This window comes from Protomyctophum parallelum (assembly GCF_964188405.1).
Source record: "Protomyctophum parallelum genome assembly, chromosome: 3".
Classification (NCBI taxonomy): Eukaryota; Metazoa; Chordata; class Actinopteri; order Myctophiformes; family Myctophidae; genus Protomyctophum; species Protomyctophum parallelum.
In genome coordinates this window covers 41,186,977-41,207,516 of record NC_139698.1, presented here as the reverse complement: position 1 = coordinate 41,207,516, position 20,540 = coordinate 41,186,977, and the positions used below count along the sequence as shown (strand labels likewise).

The 20,540-nt window shown below is 41.3% G+C and overlaps 2 protein-coding genes across 4 annotated transcripts in view; one reads left to right on the top strand and one right to left on the bottom strand.

The window, feature by feature from the left end:
- The window catches only part of LOC310855945 (protein DEK-like), a gene marked incomplete at its 5' end in the record, with an annotated part of 18,996 nt that extends 12,297 nt beyond the window's left edge, over positions 1–6,699 (bottom strand). The window contains 2 exons of one of the 3 annotated variants that reach the window (XM_083761145.1): positions 2,142–2,303; positions 6,562–6,699. In XM_083761145.1, coding sequence (XP_083617271.1) covers positions 2,142–2,268 — 127 coding nt within the window. Of the gene's footprint in view, positions 1–2,141; positions 2,304–3,094; positions 3,223–5,082; positions 5,321–6,561 lie in introns of those variants that run through there. The other 2 variants (XM_083761143.1, XM_083761144.1) reach the window with 2 other exon arrangements.
- On the top strand, positions 5,293–20,540 carry LOC310855944 (succinate-semialdehyde dehydrogenase, mitochondrial-like; the record flags this gene model as incomplete). The annotated part of the gene is made up of 11 exons (XM_083761142.1): positions 5,293–5,673; positions 6,579–6,824; positions 7,484–7,567; positions 8,785–8,955; positions 9,961–10,077; positions 12,982–13,125; positions 13,376–13,519; positions 14,037–14,195; positions 14,524–14,687; positions 15,975–16,033; positions 18,545–20,540. 11 exons carry the CDS (start codon positions 5,293–5,295, stop codon positions 18,754–18,756), a joined length of 1,881 nt encoding a protein of 626 aa, XP_083617268.1. The 3' UTR covers positions 18,757–20,540.

Sequence of the window (20,540 nt, the reverse complement as noted above, 5' to 3'; positions counted from 1 at the left end):
GAAAAAAAGACAAATCTGACATTCAGCGCAGCAGACTGCAGTGTGCACACACAGTCAGTGAACAGAAGCTACCGTACAACAGTGCAGACAAGTTGAGACAACAGACTATAAAGAGCACCCGCGACTAACAGAAGTGAGCTCCAACAAGAGAAGCAACACCTTTAGCTTTTTTAAATCGCTTTCCGAGCTTCAGTTGTTTCACTGTAGCACTGAGCGCTGGTAATGTTCCACAGGTGTTCTGAACTTCTGACGCAAATGCGAATCTGCGTCGCGATAAAGAAATAGCTTCTGCACAGTGAGTGCACACACATGAACAACAACAACGCCACAACTGGGTGTACTACTTGCGTTTAAAGTCGTTTAACCGTTTCACAACTTTCCACTCTCCATCTTTCCCCTACTGTTCTCTGGGATAAAAGCCTCATTTATATTCTGCAGCGCGACGGTGTCGCACACCTAAAAGTGCAGATCCCCAGGCTCACAGCGCGGTGTGGATGTGAGTTTATAGATCTGCATCTGCTATGCATTTAAAACGTTTCGCTAATAATTGCATAATGCTGGATTATATTCATATTATAATAATACAGGCCATGGATCTTCAATGTTTTTCAGGTCAAGCCAAGGACCCCTTAGCTGAGTGAGAGATAGATCAAGCAGGGACCCCCACTATACATATAACTGTTGCAGATTAAACTAGACGGCACTATCAGTGTGACCTGTAAATAAATGTTTTGTTTGTTTCTTTTCTATTTATAGGTTAGTAACATTAATCGATGAATGTTTAATCTTAAACCCTCTATACTCAAAACCTCAAATTGACCTTTGAGGTATACAGTATAAAATTATATACTATAGCCTATGATTAGTAATCTAACAATTCCACAATAACCAGCAGAGAGCAGACCCTTTGTTTACTTACAGAATTATATAAATTGGCTTGTTTGAGATGCAGAGCTATAATACTAACCTACAGTAACAATAAATTGCTTTGAATTTAAATGTTATGCATTTTTTACATGTTTTGGGAAATTAACCAACCACCGCTCAACATTATTTCAGCTCCGGTGGTCAGCTCACCACCGGACGTAGCCCCTCTCGGAACCCTCCATAAAGCTTTTCTGAAATTTGGATGTCGCTTTGTGTAGGGTCCCTGTCCATATCTATATTTTCGTATGGGAATTTTGGAACGAGGACATAAATATGCTCGCTAACATCGTATCTGCGACGTTTGACGCCCTTTTTTTGTTTGAGTTATTCTGAATTCGTGAACTATAAGTACCTATACATACCACTGCGAATATCTCCTGTGGCGCGGAAGCCGTTAAGTATTTTTAATCTATGTTTGACCGATTTGGAAGCTTGGATTCTTCTTGTTTATTTACCGTTCATTGTACCGCCTCCCGATGTGCGGTTGGCTTGTGCCGGCTACGTCCCTGCCTCTGATCTGCTGTCATAGCTATAGCGCCACTAGCTAGCCAGATAGGCGGTACAATGAGGTGTCAATAAACAAGGAAGGAAGAGAAGAATCAAAGCGACCAAATCGGTCAAACAAAGATTAAAAATACTTAACGGCTTCTGCGCCACAGGAGATATTCGCAGCGGTATGTATAGGTACTTACTTCACAGATTCAGAAGCCCTCACACGGAAAAAAGTCATCAAAGAGCGCAGACAGGCGTTATCCACGGTGTTTATGTTTTATTTATGTCTGCGTACCAGGTGGCAGGGTACTGCTGGAACAGGACCCCATGGTCTGGGTCGTCAAAAATGTCAGAAACTTCAGTACCATTGGGTTCTGCTTGGAGGGCTACACCGGACGGGTGGTCACCTCACCACCGAAAATCCAGACTATGAATAGGCCTTCAAACCCTCTGTGCAATGTGCATGCTGCGACGCACACATGCGTGACGTTCCGTGGTACCAGTAAAAAAAAAAATACCATGACACCACCGATTGTGGACCCCACAACCCATTCAAAAGAGCTATGTTAACACCAAAACATCCCTAAAACACCCTGGCCAACGCTGGACCTGTGTACCTAGCATTGGGTTACTGTGTATATGTACTGAGCAGAGGTAGCCCTAGATTCCACGGCTAGAGCAGAGGGAATCAAATAAGGTAAAGGTACCAGCTTGTACTGTACCGTGTGGTCTGTACCGTCGCTCCTTCTTTGGGGTCGGCTGGTCTGCCTCCGCTTCGACCATCGGTTCACCAGCGTCTCCTTCTGACTGCAGAGGAGCTGTCTCTGTGTCCTCCCTGTCCTCAATCATGTCGGCGCTGCTTAGTTCTTCGGAAGAACTTCTTCCTGTAGCAGTAGGATTGAAGGACGATGAATTGCGTATGAATGGAAACAAGCCAATAGGTTTTCTGGAGTCTAACATTTCTAAATCCCCTTAGCAGACCTTGTATTGAACTGTACTTCTTTCAGAAAACGTGTTAATAATGTAATCAATCAAAGCAAGGAAGTAAACAATGTATTCCCGACTCATTGACTGACTCGCTCAATTTAACATCCGTTAACATCCAAGTTCAACGCGGTAACGTTTTGAGTAACCAGATAAAACAGAACGAAACGTTTCAGAGGCAACACGATTGTGTGAATTCATGATTTGCACACAGGCCACCACGGCTACGGTTTGCATATTGAAAGAGTTTTGATTTTGCCGCGTATCCTTCTGTCGTCCCTGTTCAGCGACGGTGGACTGGCGCGCGCCAGACGCGGTTCAAACCACAATAACATTAGCTTGTGTTAAGTTAGCACGCCATTGGACCAAGTTAAGACAGAATGCGGTAGGCTACAAACAGTGTTGCGCGTACGAACCGCATGGTGTAACTATTAAGTAACATTAACTGGAACTTAAGTCGCACCGGAAAGTAATAACAGTTAGCTACGTTACTTTGCAGGAGGCAGCTGCTCATTGTGCTGCTTGCGCTAAATTAGCATGCTAACGTTGCTGCTAGTACCCTGGCAACTAGGCAGGCGAGGGATTTTACTAACAAGCGTTACCAGTGTAAAACAAACCCGGTGTAAAAGCGATTGCAAAATGGCGAAATCATTAGTTAGCGTTAATTTAAAAAATCACATTAAAAGTTTACCTTTTAGTACCAGCCAGAGAGAAGTGCGCGCATGTATGTACTACTATGTATATTGTTTAGTATTTTTCTGTTTGCGGCGCTTTCCATTCCAAATGGCGGTTCAACCGGTGGGCGGAGACTGCGGTGGGGGCCACTCCACTGATTGGACTGTGAGCTGATTACGTCAACACAACAACAAACGCCCACTTTTATAATCCGGTGAATTTGCTTGATTGATTGTAATTTTTATTTCACAGTATGCAGAATGGGTACATTTGATTTCAAACGAAAGCATAAAACAATACAAAAACACATTACTTTGTGGACGAACCATGATTAAGTGTTAGATTTAGTACAGAAAAAAATGTGGTTTAATTGCCCTTGTGCCAGGGGCCTGTTTCACGAAATTTGGATTAGAGATTAAACCGGGATTTAACACATATCCTGGTTTAATATATCCTGGATCAGCGATTAACCGGTTTCATGAAAACTGGTTAATCTTGCCAGATTCATTTAACCAGTTAACCTGGATATGTTGAGGCTTGATTCGGTTTCATGAAAGTGATGCTACATTAGTTACCATGGAAACTAATGCTTTGGATTTAGCCTGCTCCGGACCAGGCTAATAGCCAGGTTTAACCTAATCCTGATGTCTTTACTGTTCATTAAGCAGTCAAACTGATCACAAACCAATGATGTTTTCCAGATTTATTCAATTATTATGGGTTTATGTTGCCTTATTTGTATCGGTCTGCATTAAAGGACTAATTTAAGCACTATATAAAATAAAATAACCAAAATATATAGGCTGCACAACATCATGACAGCTTGTGAGCTTGTAGATCAGCTGCTTTTGGTGAATGTTCCCCATGAATAGGTTTGCTGTCATGCAAGTGCACGGTTAAGAATAATTATTATATTATATTATTATTATTTTTTTTGTAAAAGTGAAAACCACTAAATACTGTTTCATAGTTTTAGAAATATAGTGCTTTCAAATTTGAGACATTTATAGGCAGATAGTGGCACTTCAAAAAATCACTTTCACCTAGAAACTCCATTAATACTTTGTAAAATTCAGCTTACTGTGGAGACACATGCTGGAACTTTTTTACTTTGAAACGTTTTGTAGTTTCTGAGTTATTTAACTTAAACGCCCAATGCATTCTCAATGGCAATAGCACAAACTTTGGCATGCTACATGAACCCATGACCCTCACCAGTCTGGCCCCTGTCTGGACAACAACCCCCTTCCCCAAAGGTAGCTCCCTCAGAGGAGGGAGTTATGGCCAAATATCACAATGCGACAATATCATTATGCTTACAATATTAAGAATTCTGTTTTAAGTTAATAGTAGTGGTAAAATGTAAACTATATTTTTGGGGTAGTTAATCATTCAGTCTATCCACTATTGAGAGTATGTTCTCTCTTTAATTACAGCAGCAGTATTTATTTTAGAAGCTTAAGTCCTTGTATCAGTAAGTCTTGAATAGATTTAAGATAATGAGATATACAGAAGGGGCTGTTTAATGCAACTATTAAGTATGCAAACTGCCTTAATACCCCATGAAGAAGAAGGATCAGTAAATCTGTGATCCACATAATGGTAGAGCATATACTCTATGGTCTAGACTCTAGAGACAAAAAGCCTATTAAGTCTGGCTTGTTGATCCCGGCTCGCCAAATCCGCCAATTCTGAGCCTCGCTTGGCTTTAGTGGAACGGAATAAACCAGGCTGTAAAGACCAGGATTGAAAAAGCCTGGTTTTGGATTAGTTAATCCAAGTTTCGTGAAACAGGCTCCAGGCTGATCGAGGGGGACTTTATCTAGTTTGTTTTGTTGTTGTTTCTGTTTTTTCCTTCCCGTATGTGCATTGTGTTGTTTTTTTAAGTTTAAGACGGAAGGCTTGTTTGCGACTGGTTTCAGTTTGAGATGAATAGTTTATCCAATAAATATCCTTATCACCGCCACACCTTGCGCGACACTCTCCGCGGAGATAAACTATCACCTCGTTCACTGATTGGTCTAGAAGTTAGATGGGCGGTCTCCATGGTTTTGCAGGCAGGGTATGATGATGATGTCACGCGCATACCCTCCTCAAGCGACGAGTCAGAAAGCGGGCCAAAAGGGGCATTGTCAAGGCACTGAATGGAATAGAGAACAGAAAGGAGTAGAATAGAGGGGAAAGAGAAAAGGCAGAGGAGGAAAAGGCGGAAAAATGAACCAATTCGAAGAGCTGTTGGCATTGGAGGTTAGGCGCTATGAGCATCTCTATAATCCCAACATGAAGGCTGTTTCACATGAAGACCAACACATGGTCTACACATCATGGCAAGAGATAGCTAAAACATTGGAGACACCAGCAGAACTGTGTAAAGCAACGTGGACCAACATGAGAGACAGATTCACCAAGGCTAAAGGCAGAATGAAAAAAGTGAAAAGTGGCGATGCAGGTGGGAAGTCGTCCTCAAGAGTACCTCAACTGTACCTCCAGCTCCAGTGGCTTGAACCCCACATCAAACACAGAAAAACAACAAACCCCCACATCAAACACAGAAAAAGAAAAACAACAACAAACATGTCATTAACTCAGTCGAGGGTAAGCACTGCAGTGTTTGTTATGTCGTCCACTCACAGTTAATAGTCTTTGTATTGAGTTGTGCTTGAATTGCTCTGCAAACTGTTAATAAATATTTCAATCAATCAATTACTTTTATATTGTTGGACTCAGTCAGGACTCGTCTACATGTTATCCACAATCATACCCAGTAAACAATACCTGTTCTGTAGACTGTACAAAACTGTTAATAAAGTTTCCTATTAAATACGAAGTTTGGCTACGGTATTCAAAAATGCCACCTTGTGGTCATGACGTGACATGACATGACATGAAATGGTGTGCACGATTATATTACAAATGCCTTAAACACAAATAAATAAAGTATAATATATTATTTATGGAACTGTGAACTGTTTGTGTTCTGGCCGAAATATCCGTTATGATATTGAGATTTTGTTCATGAAATATATATATTTTAATTGTTTAAGTGCGATGTCAGTCAAATTATAGACTAGACAGACTAGTAGATGCTATAATTTTCAGCCTGGTTGAATACGTCCAGAAACCATGCTGGCCGCATTCACAAAACGCTTCCCATTACATTACAGATCGTCACCGTCGTCCGTCGACCCCCCACCCCGGCGACCCGCTTTTACACGGACTCGAGTGTAGCAGAATTGGCTTTATTATATTTGTGCAACGCTGAAGATCACGTCACGTGTTTGATGTGACCGCCTTCGAGGCTGGCTGGCTGAAACTCGACTGCCAGCCACTGATCTGGTCCTTGCATAGTGGGGTCCGTCACCGTGCACTGACAGACAGCCTCATTGAAATTCTGCATGCAAAGCGGTTGCATTGCACTTTTTATTGTTAGCATGCTACTTTAACGCATTTGCACAATGGCGAGTTTCTGTGTGATAAGAACACCGTATCTTCTGCGTCAGTTATTTCCATTCCAGTCCACCGTCAACATGCAGCGAAAGTACAGCCTCGACGTCTGTGCTCAACTCCTCCGAACTCAGGGCTACATTGACGGTCGCTGGATCTCTGCAGCGTCGACGTTCCCTGTAGTAGACCCAGCAACCGGGGAAGAGATTGCCAGAGTCGCAGACTGTGGACCAGCAGAGGCTAAGCAAGCAGTCAACGCTGCCCACAAGGCCTTTTACACATGGAAACAGTACACTGCCAAGGTATATCTCATGTTTCTATTCTCATTATGCCTAATGGCCGGGAAATCATGCACGGACGACTATTTGATCAATTCTGAAAATTGTTCATTTATTGCTTTAATCTAATGTTAAACGCGCCACATAATGCAATGGAATGGAAGTTAAAATAAAGGTCGCATATGAATAGTAATAACAATGTTATTGTGCAAGCTGTTAATTAGCTTCCATAGAAACTATTACCTAATCTTCAATTGGGGCCTGGGGTGACACCATTAGTTCTACCATGTCTATGAATCCCTTTCTGGAGACATCTTTTTAGTTTGGTTTATATTCTCCCCTAGTACACTCCAAACAATGGTGCTGAATAGCACTAAAAGTGGTTATTTGTCTCATAATCATGAGGGATCCTCTTTTGATGTTATTTAGCACAATCTTAAGGTACTAAGCATTTTGTATAGGTGCCAAAAATAAGCTTAAGAACCAGTAGATTCTCTAACCATACAGAGACATGCCTTAAAACATACAATAAAGGCTTTTTCACTTCGCTGGAACAGAGTGCCTTGGATCCTCTCCTTTATCTTCATACAGAGACAGGTTCTTTGTATGCCAGCAGCATTGCTATAGTAGAGCTATAATTAAACACATCAACTATCCTCTAATTTTGTCTTTCTGTTGTGTAGGAACGAAGCATCCTCTTGAGGAAATGGTTTGACCTGTTGACACTGCACAAGGAGGACCTGGCTAAGCTGATCACATTTGAGTGTGTGAGTTGCTGCTACCCATCACTGTGCTATTATAGAATTAAACACCAACACTGTAAAAACACTAAAACAGATACTATATTTTGATAATTACAGGTGCAAGTCAAAAGTAGTGTTTTGTCTCAATTAGTTGTTTGTATAATCTTTCACCTGGTAATTGTTGTATTTTTCTCTCTCTTGAACTCTCTCACACAAAATTAGACAAACTTAGCCACCCAACATTTTTCACTGGATGATAGCGAGTACTGATTTCGGCTTGGATGGTAAGCCTGGGTATTGGTACTTTAAAGAGTGAACACAGACAGACACCACGGTCATGGTGTTACAAAATAATACTGTATGTCAACATAAATCACCAAATGAACACTTTATTTTTATCAGGCTGAAGCAGATACAGGCTTTGAGAAAAACACATTCAAAGAGCAATGATCTGCAGCTACTCAGTCAGGACTCAGTATATGTAATCTGAATGTTGGATGAATAACAGTCCTTGAGCTTTGAGTGGGATTACAGTCACATACACACATGACACAACACTACACAAAGGTGACAGGTCCCACAACACAATCCCCCAACACATATTCCCATATTCAAATTACTTCATAAACAACACACTAAACAAACTTCCTGTACCCAGAAGGCAGGCAACCTAGGAAATCTAGCAAGCTTGAGTGGACATGCACCCATCATTGAGAGCACATCAGAGCAGAGAGTTGCTTTGCTTGTTTTGTTTTCACAATTTTGAATAAGTAATTTTAGAAACATGGAAATTCTTTTTAACCATTAAAATGTGTCTGGTTGGCTAATAACGCACGATTCTGTGGTGTGACAAACTGAGAATACGTATTATTATTATTACTGTTTTACTAGCCTCAGTCCCAGCCAGCCTTCGCAGCCTTTCCCATCTGCGAAGAGAAAAACCTGGTCACAACCTAAGTCAGAGAGTGCATAGCCGGAAGTGTCGGGCCGCAACATCCGTCAGATGTATTTGTATTTCCCCCGTGGATACGATATTTTCTGACCAATCACAATACTTGTTTCATACACTGAAAATGTAAACAGATTTGTAAAGCGTCAACGTCATTTCCTTGAGTGGTACTCCTGCCAAAATCCCACTACTTCCGCCAAAGGTCAGCAAGGCACTCTACAGCGTAGGTCTTGCCCAGCATGCTGTTTTACAGAGTCTGTAAATGCATGTGTGGTTGATTTTTATGTCTCAGGGTAAGCCAATGAAGGAGTCTCTGGGAGAGGTAGCCTACTCTGCCTCCTTCCTGGAGTGGTTCTCAGAGGAGGCTCGTCGTGTATATGGAGACATCGTTCCTCCGGCCGCCAAGGACCGCAAAATTATGTTGCTGAAACAGCCAGTGGGTGTGGCTTCCATCATCACACCGGTAGGAGCAACAATAGACATCTCTCCGCACTTTGTTCTACTGTAATGGTAAATAAGACTCACTGTCACACTCAGGATGTAACTTAAAGCCATGTCAAGTTGAACAGTGAATACACAGTGATAAAGGCTGACAACAAGTTATGTTTACTTCAATGAAGTGCAATATGTTTTATTATTCGTTCTAAAGTATGTATTGTAGGACAACAGAGAGAGGAATGTGGATTTTTGGAAGAAAAGTAAAGTCCAACAAGGTGCTGTTTGGTACCAATACATGTTATTATTATTATTATTATTATTATTATTTTCATGTATTTTTATGTAACCATCTTTTGATGATTATGGATAAGGTTTGTGGAAATAAAATGTTTCCTTTATAGCATTTATTGGCAAGTGCACAGTTAGTTTCAGTGGCCAATTGAAGGCACCTGGTTTAAGTCAAAAAGTGAAGGTAAGAAAGAAAATCACACTTAGAATGCGCCAGAGGTTTTCAAAAAAGAATGGCGCTATAGTGTGGGCAGATTTTACTCTGAAAAGCCTTGCCTTCCATTACCCCCCAAAACCGTGAGGCATAATCTTCCCTTACTTTCTCACGTTTTCACATTTCATCTCTCTCTAGAAGTGTTCATATTCCAAACGAGATGATTGGTTAAGTCAGAATTTAGAAATGAGTAATTGCTGTTGTGATCAAAACCAATGGAGAGTGCCGTAGATTTAGAGTTATGAGCAACTTTTCTCGGCCTGTATACAAGGAAGTTAACGGCAGTGCGCATGCGCAAAACACAAGGAGATTGCTGAAGGAGGAAATGCCAATTTCTTTTAAATATATAATATGGTTTGATATCAATAAAAAGGACCTAAAGATGTGTATACACCGCTGTGGTATCGGCCAAGGAAGGGTGAATCACACATTTCTGGCACTTTTGTGTGCGTGTCTTGCAACATTACCTTGGCTTGAATTATCTATGCACTAATCTAATGGTCTTTTCTACCCACTGTGTGTATCCAGTGGAACTTCCCTAGTGCCATGATAACCAGAAAGGCTGGTGCAGCCCTGGCTGCTGGCTGTACTGTGGTTGTCAAACCTGCTGAAGACACACCACTGTCCGCCCTGGCACTGGCTGAGGTCAGTACTGTCCATGGTTTTCACAAATACAAGAACATAGGTTTTGTAGATGACTCACAAAGGGGAGGAAGGACATGCAATAAATGAAAGTTGGGCAAGTGCTGACACTGCTGAACGATGATCAGTACAAAATAAAATAAATGCTTGCTCACTGTACCACCAAATAAATTGGAGCCCTACATCATTTTTCTGATGAAGAGCGTTTTGCTCATCTCATTTTGTTGATGGCTGCACCAGCTCTTGCTGAAATTGAAGTTTGGTGAGGGCCTACAGAGCCCTTGTTCCGGCTCAAGGTCTTGGGATAGATAAGGCTCATACATACTCCAGTTTTTGGTGATAGGTTATCACCGTTTTAGGTGATAGCTTATCACCTAAAACGGTGATAAGAGTTGAGGCCATCATACTTGTGGTGATGTCCTTAAGGACTGACCCCGCCTCCCTGTGGTTTACCCAACTTCTAGACCAATCAGTGAACGGGGTGATGGCTCCAGAGTGAAAAGACTTGTCTGATAGTAAAAACAGAGAGATGGGTCTGTGTCCGCGGTGATAGCTGATCATCACCGTGACTGACGTAATGGTGTAGTTTTCCAACCCTTTAAAAACTACACCGCGGTGATAAGCGATCACCAAAAACTGGAGTATGTATGAGCCTTTACAGTACAGTATGTCCTCAGTTGGAAAATCTATGGCAACGACAAATGCCAATCATGTATATCCTTTGTGCGGCACCTGTGTGTGTGTGTGTGTGTGTGTGTGTGTGTGTGTGTGTGTGTGTGTGTGTGTTCTAGTTTTAGATGTGCATGCTCTTTGGCAATTTGCACCAAAACACACACAACACAGACAGTAGATACAGACAATACACAAATGTGTAGACTAGGTATCCAGACTGAATCATGAGGGGACATTTAATCGGCAGGAACCCTCAACGGTGCATGCGTGCGCACACATACTCGCACAGACGACAGCTCCTAACACATCATCACTCCTACCTCTGCACACACGCAGTGTTGTGACTAACGCCCTTACATCGCGTTACGTTACATAACGTAACTACTATTTGCAGTAACTTGTAACCTAACGCTTTACATTTCCCATTTCCATAACGGCCTTATAGTTATTGTGCGAGTGTTACCCGCGTTATGGCGTTATGTCAACTTATGTGATCAGTGAAAAGTCTCGCAGCTCCGTGAGTATCATACATTCATACAGGCATCTCTGCGCTGCTGATTGCAGTGCAGGGACTAGAGAGCGCTCTCTGTGTTGACAGTTTCGTTTGTGCTCTGCCTCTCAACTAACTGCGTGAAAAACACAGATGTACAAGCCCAAAGCGCAGTGCATTGCGACCGGTAGATAACTTGTAGATCTGCTACTTCCAGTGCAGGACGGGCGCATGCTTATGACGCTCTTAAATATGCATCAGCACTCAGCAGCCAGCAACGCACTAGCAGGCAGCAGCATAAACCACTCGTCGTCAGACGGAATACACACGCAAATACGAGTCACGACACAACTTTATTGCACATCTGTGCTTGCCTTTCATCCACGCTTCTATAGCCTTTTAAATCTCATTTCCCATCCACGGGCACAAGCAGCTTCCACCCGATCTGGATGGTGATGTTGTTTCTGACGAGGGTATAGCAACTAGTTAGCATGGGAGCTAACATTAGTTTAACTCTGGTCCATATCGTTAGAAGCCAAGGAGTCCTCCTATAATAACACTGGTACTTTCCATCCGTTCCCCAACCCTCACACTCGATGTTGCGTCTGCCCGTGTATAATGGTCAGGGTTTCACTGTCCACAGCTAGCAGGCAGACCTGTCAAAACTATGCACTTCCCAAAACTCACAAGACATGCCAGCCACCACCTATAAGTTCAAACCGTTACACACCTCTAGAATATTTGTTTCCCCAGCTATCTCATTTCACTTTCATTTATTTTATTCCATAGTCTTAGTTTTTCTCTAATAAAGTAGTTTTTATTTGTTTTCTCATGTTCCCCTTGAAAAGCGTCTTTAAGTACTCAGAGAAGCATTATATAAATAATAATATTATCACTATTATTATTACTACTTTTTAATTGCCTATGCTTTTGTAGTCACTATTCATTGATTCACTCGTATCCAAATCCATTCGAAAAAAAGCTCACTGATGATCAGGTCAAATAGGCCTATTGATATGCCATTAATTGAGATTAATGAATCACAAAAAACCTTCTTTTAAATCGTTTTTTATATTATTATTTTTTAAAGTAAAGTAAAGTAAAGTAGTTACTTTCATAATTTAATGTAAAGTAAAGTAACAAATTACTTTTTTAGATAAGTAACGATAACTATAATTCCTTACTTTTTAAAAGTAACTTCCCCAACACTGCACACACGTGCATACATAGGCATGTTAGGGCTTTCACTTCTAGTGATTTTTACTAGTTGACTAGTTGCCTAGTTTACTAGTCGACTAGTTGTTTAACTATAGGCTTACCTATTATGTAAAAACTGTGTACATTGGTGACTATAACTATAATCTAGCTGATCTTGAGGCCTACAAAAACAGGGAAAAAACAAGGTTGACTAGTGGATTTACTAGTCGACTAGTTGAATAGTCGACTAGTTGCTTAAAGCCCTAACGCACAGGGCTTTAAGGGCCCTCCCTTAACAAACTTAATCCACCTGCCACTGAAACACTTTTTTTAGAATATTAAAGCACCCCATTGTTTTGGGAGTTCATACAGAGACAGCCAAACTAAAATTCACCATCATTTGGCTGGTGAGACTGGTAATTTCTGAACATTGTGATATGGCAAAAACGGCTTCTCTAGTCTTAATCTCAATATAAGAATAGATGAGCAGTCGAAACTTTCAAATGTTATAGTTCAATATGATCAAATTAAGTCTGCTTTGTGTGTAGTTGGCTGTCCAGGCGGGCATCCCTGCAGGAGTGTTTAATGTGGTGCCCTGCTCCCGAGAGAAGACTCCATCTGTTGGGGAGGTCCTCTGCACTGACCCCCTAGTAGGCAAGATCTCCTTCACGGGTTCTACAGCAACTGGAAAGGTAGGAAGACTTTCATAGAAGTTGTATGTAAAGTGTCATGAACAAAAATTAAAATCTGCATTGAAATAAATTCTCAATGGTTGAAAAACGAGAAAACAAATCTCCATGCAATACTCTAGTCTACATCAATTAATGCCCAACTGCAACATTTTATTAATCTTGCACCAGGTATTAGGAACATTTTAATCTTTAATAGATTCTTAAAGATTGTGTTTTTTTCCTTCACTGAATGCCAAGATTTTCTGCCCAGATCTTACTGAAGCAGGCTGCTGACACAGTGAAGAAGGTCTCCATGGAGCTGGGTGGCAATGCCCCTTTCATTGTGTTTGACAGTGCTGATGTGGACAAGGCTGTGGCGGGAGCCATGGCTTCCAAGTTCAGGAACTCTGGCCAGGTACTAAGAAATGTTTTAAGTTAGTTGTGCCTTCTTTGATGGCTAGAACAGAGTTACCTATTCTAGTGGTTCCTAACCTTGGGATCAGGGCAAACTTGAAAGCATTTGCTTTCTGATCCTATCTGACCATGGGTGGACCATGTGTATTTTCAGAGCATGTTTAATTTAATGATCAATCAATCGATTGTGTTCCAAATTGCTTAACTCGCAGGTGGTATGGACTGCAGACTATAAATCCAAGGCACTCCGCCTTTTGAATATAAAGATTTATTTTGAGCAAGGCAACACTGCAACAATATGACCAATGCGTATCGAACTAAAAGGACTCTCCACTGAGTAGTATACTTTAAGATCCTATTTCTTGGTATCAAAGGTTTAAAAAATTAAAAAAGAAACTCAAGGTAGTAAAGATGTGTCCCATACAAATGCAATTGGTTTCATAGACAATAAAATCACATCCACAACAGTCTGTAAGGATTGCAGTGTAATCATGGACTCACTCTTTCTGTGTCCGTAGACGTGTGTGTGTTCTAATCGGTTCTTGGTCCAGAGTGGTATCCATGACCGTTTTGTTGAGAAGCTGGGTCAGGCCATGGATGCAGAACTCCGGCTTGGTCACGGCTCAGATCCCAACACCACTCAAGGACCCCTCATCAACGTGCGTGCTGCTGATAAGGTAAAAGTCTTCAAAACATGTTTGGGTACTTTTTTCTTTCGCCCCAATTACTGCCAGCCATATGCTAGCCATATGAATTTGACTATGCCAAGTTTGAAAGGTAAAATCAGGTGAAATCATGAAAAGATCAGCGGTCACTGCAGCTAGTGGATGAACCTGTGCTGTAGCTAGCTTTCATTCACTTCGTTTTACTAGTACAATTCACATCTAAACATGGCTGTTACTTTTTTGTGCTAATACTGTCCGTTTGTGTTTATAATATTTTTATGATACCCCCTATTTTAAAGAATGTTTTTACCTAAATTAAAATTTACCATTGTCCTCACAGGTGGTACACCAGATAACAGATGCTGTGTCTCAAGGGGCCACGGTACTGAGGGGGGGCAAGCGTCATGATGGTTCATTTGTTCAGCCTACATTGCTGGTAGACGTCACCACAGACATGCTGTGTACCCAAGAGGAGACCTTTGGTCCCCTGCTGCCGGTCATCAGGTTGGTAGACTTAACACAACGCGTGCTAACGATTACCGCAGCCTGATTACCTCTGACGCTACGCTGATAGCATTGGACGTCCAACCTTTTCCAAGGCCAACAGCAAATGTTCTCTTAAGACTTATAGCGAGAAGCACACCCACACACTCAAAAGAAAGCTTAATTTGTCCACTCTAAAAAAAAAATCATCTTCCATTCTTGAGATATTTACCTTTATGTAACATCTGCTTTTGTAGTAACGTGCTCTTCTTCAACAGAAAGCCTAGTTAGGGACCGTTTTATGTCAGACGTTGGCAGGCAGTTATAAAAATGAACAAAAAATAAACAAAATTACATACTATACACCGAATGAAAGCCCTGAATGTCTACTTTTACGAGGAAGAAAGTACACATTGATCCCATCTACCCTTCGTCGGTAATTGGCTTTTGTATGAGCTAAAGAATGAGCATAGGGACTGAGGGAACATATCGGGGCTACGTTACTACTGTTTTGTTTATTTTTTCTGATGATGATGATGATGATGATGACGGATCGGGTAGACGCCAGGCGGGCAGATAAAACGATGCAAAGACGTGTCATTATTTATCCATCTATGTACGTGTCTGTCACTGTGTATCGTTCCAACTCGGCTAGCCGAGTTCGCCGAGGGACGGTTGTGTTGCTGTGCTGCCCCTCCAGTAACACAACAGCACGTATTTGCATTGTTCCATCTGACCGTTGATCATCATCATCAAAAAATAACCATCCACCGTCCCTAGCCCTCCCCTCCCCTGAAACAAACAGGAGGGGAGGGGAGGAGGGAGAAACAGGAGGAGAGGTGGAGACTATGGAAGCCGGAGACAAGCCGATCGAATGTTATGTGTGATTCTGTTGACTGGAGTACGCTCGCATGGGCGCCACCATTATGTTTACAGAGACTATTCTACACAATGCTCCCCTCCTGTCCTGTTTTCAGGAAGGGAGGGGAGAGGCATTTATTTTTAAGTGTTGTGGGATGAATCGGGGCTGCTTGATCTATTGTCCGGGTGTGTACAAAGGCGAATGAAAGTAATCAATAAAAACAGATCTACGTGTCCCGCATCGGACCGTTGGGATTCGAACCACGTAGAAAACTGGTTCTCACATTCAGAGCGTTAAAAGGTTAAACCAAACAATTAACAGATCATTATTCTTGGGTTTGTTTGCTACTCAGACACATCATTTTGGTGTGTATTGTTGTTTAAATCCAACTAGAACCTAAATATTTTGGCGCATTTTGATTCCTTTTTGCGATTGTCTTATCACAGGTTTAATACTGAAGAAGAAGCACTTGCAATCGCTAATGCAACTGAAGTGGGTCTAGCTGGTGAGTACACTTCACGGTTTTATTATAAACCTGGAGATGTCATCAAATTTAACACTATTTGATTTTGTTCACAATCTTGTTCAAACTAGTCTTGTTGTTGAGTTCTAATAGGTGAAATAGGTTGCAAATTATAGTTGTAGAATATGACAGCAGAGGATATTGAGAATTTGAGATCAAATACATCTCATGGAAAGTTGTATTTTAAAATGTACAAAGTATTGCAAAATAAGAGTAAATGGCATGAACAGAACAGTAGTCTATAGATGAATAAATATAAAAACTAGCATCTGTCTAAAAATGACCTGCTATCTAAATACCATTCTTAGCATTTGTGGTCAAGCAAACAGTATATGTATATCTATCTATATAACAAAATAATATGAACAAGTGACAAACTGGAAAATAAAACAACTTGTAGTACAGGGGTAACCAACCAGGGGTTCGCGAGCTACCAGTAGCTTGCAGGAACCTTTCAAGTCGATCCCGAAGTGTCAGACTGACGGGCAGCCAGCCATCACTGCCAATACACAGCAGAATGTCGTTCGCAAAAAAGAGCAGATCTACAAGCTAACAACGTGTAGAGGCTCGATGCATTTTAGCTTGAAGATCTGTTCCCCTTGCTTCCACCGCCCTCGGCCCTCCCCCTTTTAGCACTCTGTGCTCATGTGCTGTGTCCTGTGTGTCTGTTGTTCCCTCTCGCAGGCAGCACAGAGTGTCAGAGTGAACGCAGCATGATAGCGTCCCCGACACGTTGAATACTAAACTTATTTGTAAAGTTCGAACGCCAACTTTTAACCAAACGTGGGAGAAACACTGTGCGCGGCTGCACGCACAAATAAAGAGTGCACTCGGCACTCGCGCACGCACATGACGGATTATTATCGATCAAAACAATCCTTAGCGTCGCTTACAAAAGCATGTGTTGCACAGCATGAATGATAAGTAATCACCGACCTGGCTAAATAAATATCACTATGACAAAGTGTCAAAATGTGTAGTGCCGCTGTCAAAACATGACACAGTGAGAGTTGAAGATTCTAACTATTGAACAAGAAAGCCACAGTTTTGAAGGAAGTGGGTCCTAGACAGGGCTTGACGCTTAGCTCATGGATGCATGGATGATAGACAGACTATCCGTTTTTATCCTGCTGTTCTATCATGGGATATTCTATGCAGGGCAAGATGCTCGATTGTGAATTAAATTGTAACATTCTCCTTGGCTTTGACTACTTCAGACAGAACATCTGACACACAGCTACAGTAGACTATTAATTTACTAAGCTGTTAACTTACTCGGCTGCCTACCGTTGCTCGTTAAGCAGGTCACACAATGGATATGGACCACTGATATTTATCCAGCCAGGTCGGTGATTACTTATCATTCATGCTGTGCAACACATGCTTTTGTAAGCGACGCTAAGGATTGTTTTGATCGATAATAATCCGTCATGTGCGTGCGCGAGTGCACTCTTTATTTGTGCGTGCAGCCGTGCACAGTGTTTCTCCCACGTTTGGTTAAAAGTTGGCGTTCGAACTTTACAAATAAGTTTAGTGTTCAACGTGTCGGGGACGCTATCATGAACTCGTATGACTGACTCACATCTTAATGACACCCTCAGACTGGCAATCACTAAATATGAACCAGATTTCAAAACGCTTGCAGATAAAGTGCAGTCACAGCAGTCTCATTAAAGGTGGGCTGACCCTGAGAGTATGTCACCATATCTGTGCAAATATATATGGTCATGTTATGCCTATGTCATTTGAACATCTGCCAATGTGAATATTCATTGAAATGAGAAACAAAATATTGTGCTGTAAAAGCAATTCATGTCCTTTGCATTTTGTTTTATTTAAAAAAAAACTCAACAAAGAAGTTTATTTGTATTTTTGTCCTAATATTTTTTTATTTCTAATACATTTGTCTTAATATTATTTGACATTGATAATATAACTTACTATTTTTTATTCTAATTTAAGCTTTAGTCTTTGTGTGGATGTGTGCACATGCATTGAGCCTGTCAGAAATAGCAAAACAACAAGTGTTTTTTCTAACACGTTTTAGTGGTAGATCTTGGCTTACAATTGGGAATAAAATGGGCTCTTGGGCTTGAAAAGGTTGGTTACCACTGTTGTAGTAGAACTAACCCTGACTGAGAGGGAGAGTTTACTCCACAGCTTGGGAGCTAGGAGGGAGAAGAGTCTAGAATTCTTGGAGCATTGGCCAGGGTGTCTTAGGGAAGGGACGAACAGACAACCTGTTCGCTGATATATAGTGTGGGAAGAATTGTAGGGGTGGATCATGTCCTGAAGATACATTGGTGCCATGCACTTGATATCCTTGTAGGGCAGCAACTGGAAGCCAGTGAACTGAACGCAAAAAGGAGCAGACATGAACATTTTGAGAGGTTGAAGACCTGGTGAGACCCAGCATAGCGTGTTACAGTGACATATTAGCAGCGTTAAACCCATTGCATCTGGAGCCCTGACATCAGTTTTTTCTTTCCTCAGGCTACTTCTATTCCCAGGACATCAGTCAGATCTGGCGGGTGACGGAGGCACTGGAAGTGGGCATGGTGGGAGTCAACGAAGGCATCATCTCCACCTCGGAGGCTCCTTTTGGCGGTATCAAACAGTCAGGTTTGGGCCGTGAGGGCTCCAAGTATGGCATAGACGAGTACTTGGATATCAAGTATATGTGCTTAGGAGGCCTGACTCTTTGAATATAGCAGTACATACATAGCAATCAGGAATTTATCTAGCTCAAAATTTGAGGATTGTTGCTGATACTCAAAGCTACAGTGAAAATGTTCTCCCCACTGTCATGTCTAAATATGAAACACAAAAGTAATCTTACTCAATAACTTGTGGCCTAATGGTAGACATTGTGTGTGTATCTAACCCATGTTTCTGTCTATTGAATGCTGGGACATTTCAGAGCACCAACTAGCCAATGACAATGTGGGCCTAAGGCTGAGTTAAGCCAATAATGGAGAATGATGATGAAAGGATGATTCTTGGTCCAAGAGCACACAATCTAGAGTATTGGCCACTGGCCACTATTCTCTACTAGAGTCTAGACACTTCCATGATTTGGGAGTGGCTAACCATCATTAAAATCACTTGGGTGCAATATTTTCATTTCATTTGATAGTATGACCCTGGTTGTTGACTGAAATCGTATTACTTGATTCTGTGTATCTGGGTTTGGTTCTATCAAGGTTCTATGTTTGTCATGTCATGGGAACTGAGTCAGCTACAGTATGTATGAAGAAACTTGTAGAAATGCAGGCTAATGTAGGCTAATCCTTTTATGACGGGAATATTTTATGAGGTAGCCTATTAGCTCATAACTCATAAGCTAATATAACAATGTAATAATTGCATTTTTGGAAAGGTTCGATAAGAGTAAAATACACTGTGCTGCTATGCTACAGCAGGTTTTGGAAATTATTGTCAATAACCCTTTCCCCCTTTTTGTTTATTAATCAAAACAGTAGCAAATAAGAGTTGACATATTAATTACAGCTCAGACGACAAAGGGCCACAACAATTGCTGTGTTATAAGTCAGGTACAAGAAGTGGGGTTCGAGTAAAACACTCCATGATTATCTTTTGATAATCCAAGAATAGTGCAGAGATGGTAGAAAGATTTTAATTCATAGCACTTTCTTAGTGGAAAAGTATCACTCTGAAAATTCCATTCATTCATGGCATAAATAAAGTGCCATGCCATGGCATAATTAAGCACAGAAGTTAGAGCAGATTGATTTTGATAATTGATTATATGAATAAAATGGCAAACTATAATATAGTTTGCCATTATATTATATACAGTATCAATTCAACCATTCTTAACTTGTGTGTGAAAGTGAAGTGAAGAATTTTTCATTGTACTTTGATATAAACTTGAGGAATATTTAGGCCTACATATTTGTGAACCGCCAATAGAACTGAAGCATGTTGTCTGTCTGTAACATTACATCACATGCAGATGTATATAGATACCGGTATTTATTTTGTGAAAAATGGTAGGTTTAATTGTGTTGGGTATAGTCGCTCAGATATCAAACTGTTGTCTTTTCTAACCCTTTACGATATTCAATAAATGGATGAAGCAATTTCTGAGCCTGTAATGTAAAAATCACACCCGTGTGAAGTGGTGCAACTCCGTGTGGGGGTCCAGACTCCCCAAGAACTCGCCCAGGGGGCCGGGCCGATTCCGGCAAGCTGTCCTGTGTCCGAAACGGTTGAGAAATGACAGAGCTACCATGTTGGGGGCCCAGGGGGTCCCTCTACTGTACTGTATATATGATGATTTCAGGTGTATCAGTACAGTACAGTTAATATGTGTGTTAGGCTGCACAACAGTGACACTTGGTTTTGAAAACCAACCAAATGCAATTTCCGTGCTCAGACCCACCCTTGGTTGTTCCTCATGTGCCATGTGAATGTTTGAATTTTTCTGTATTGTATTATGTTTTATATAGTCAGTAGTCACACGAAA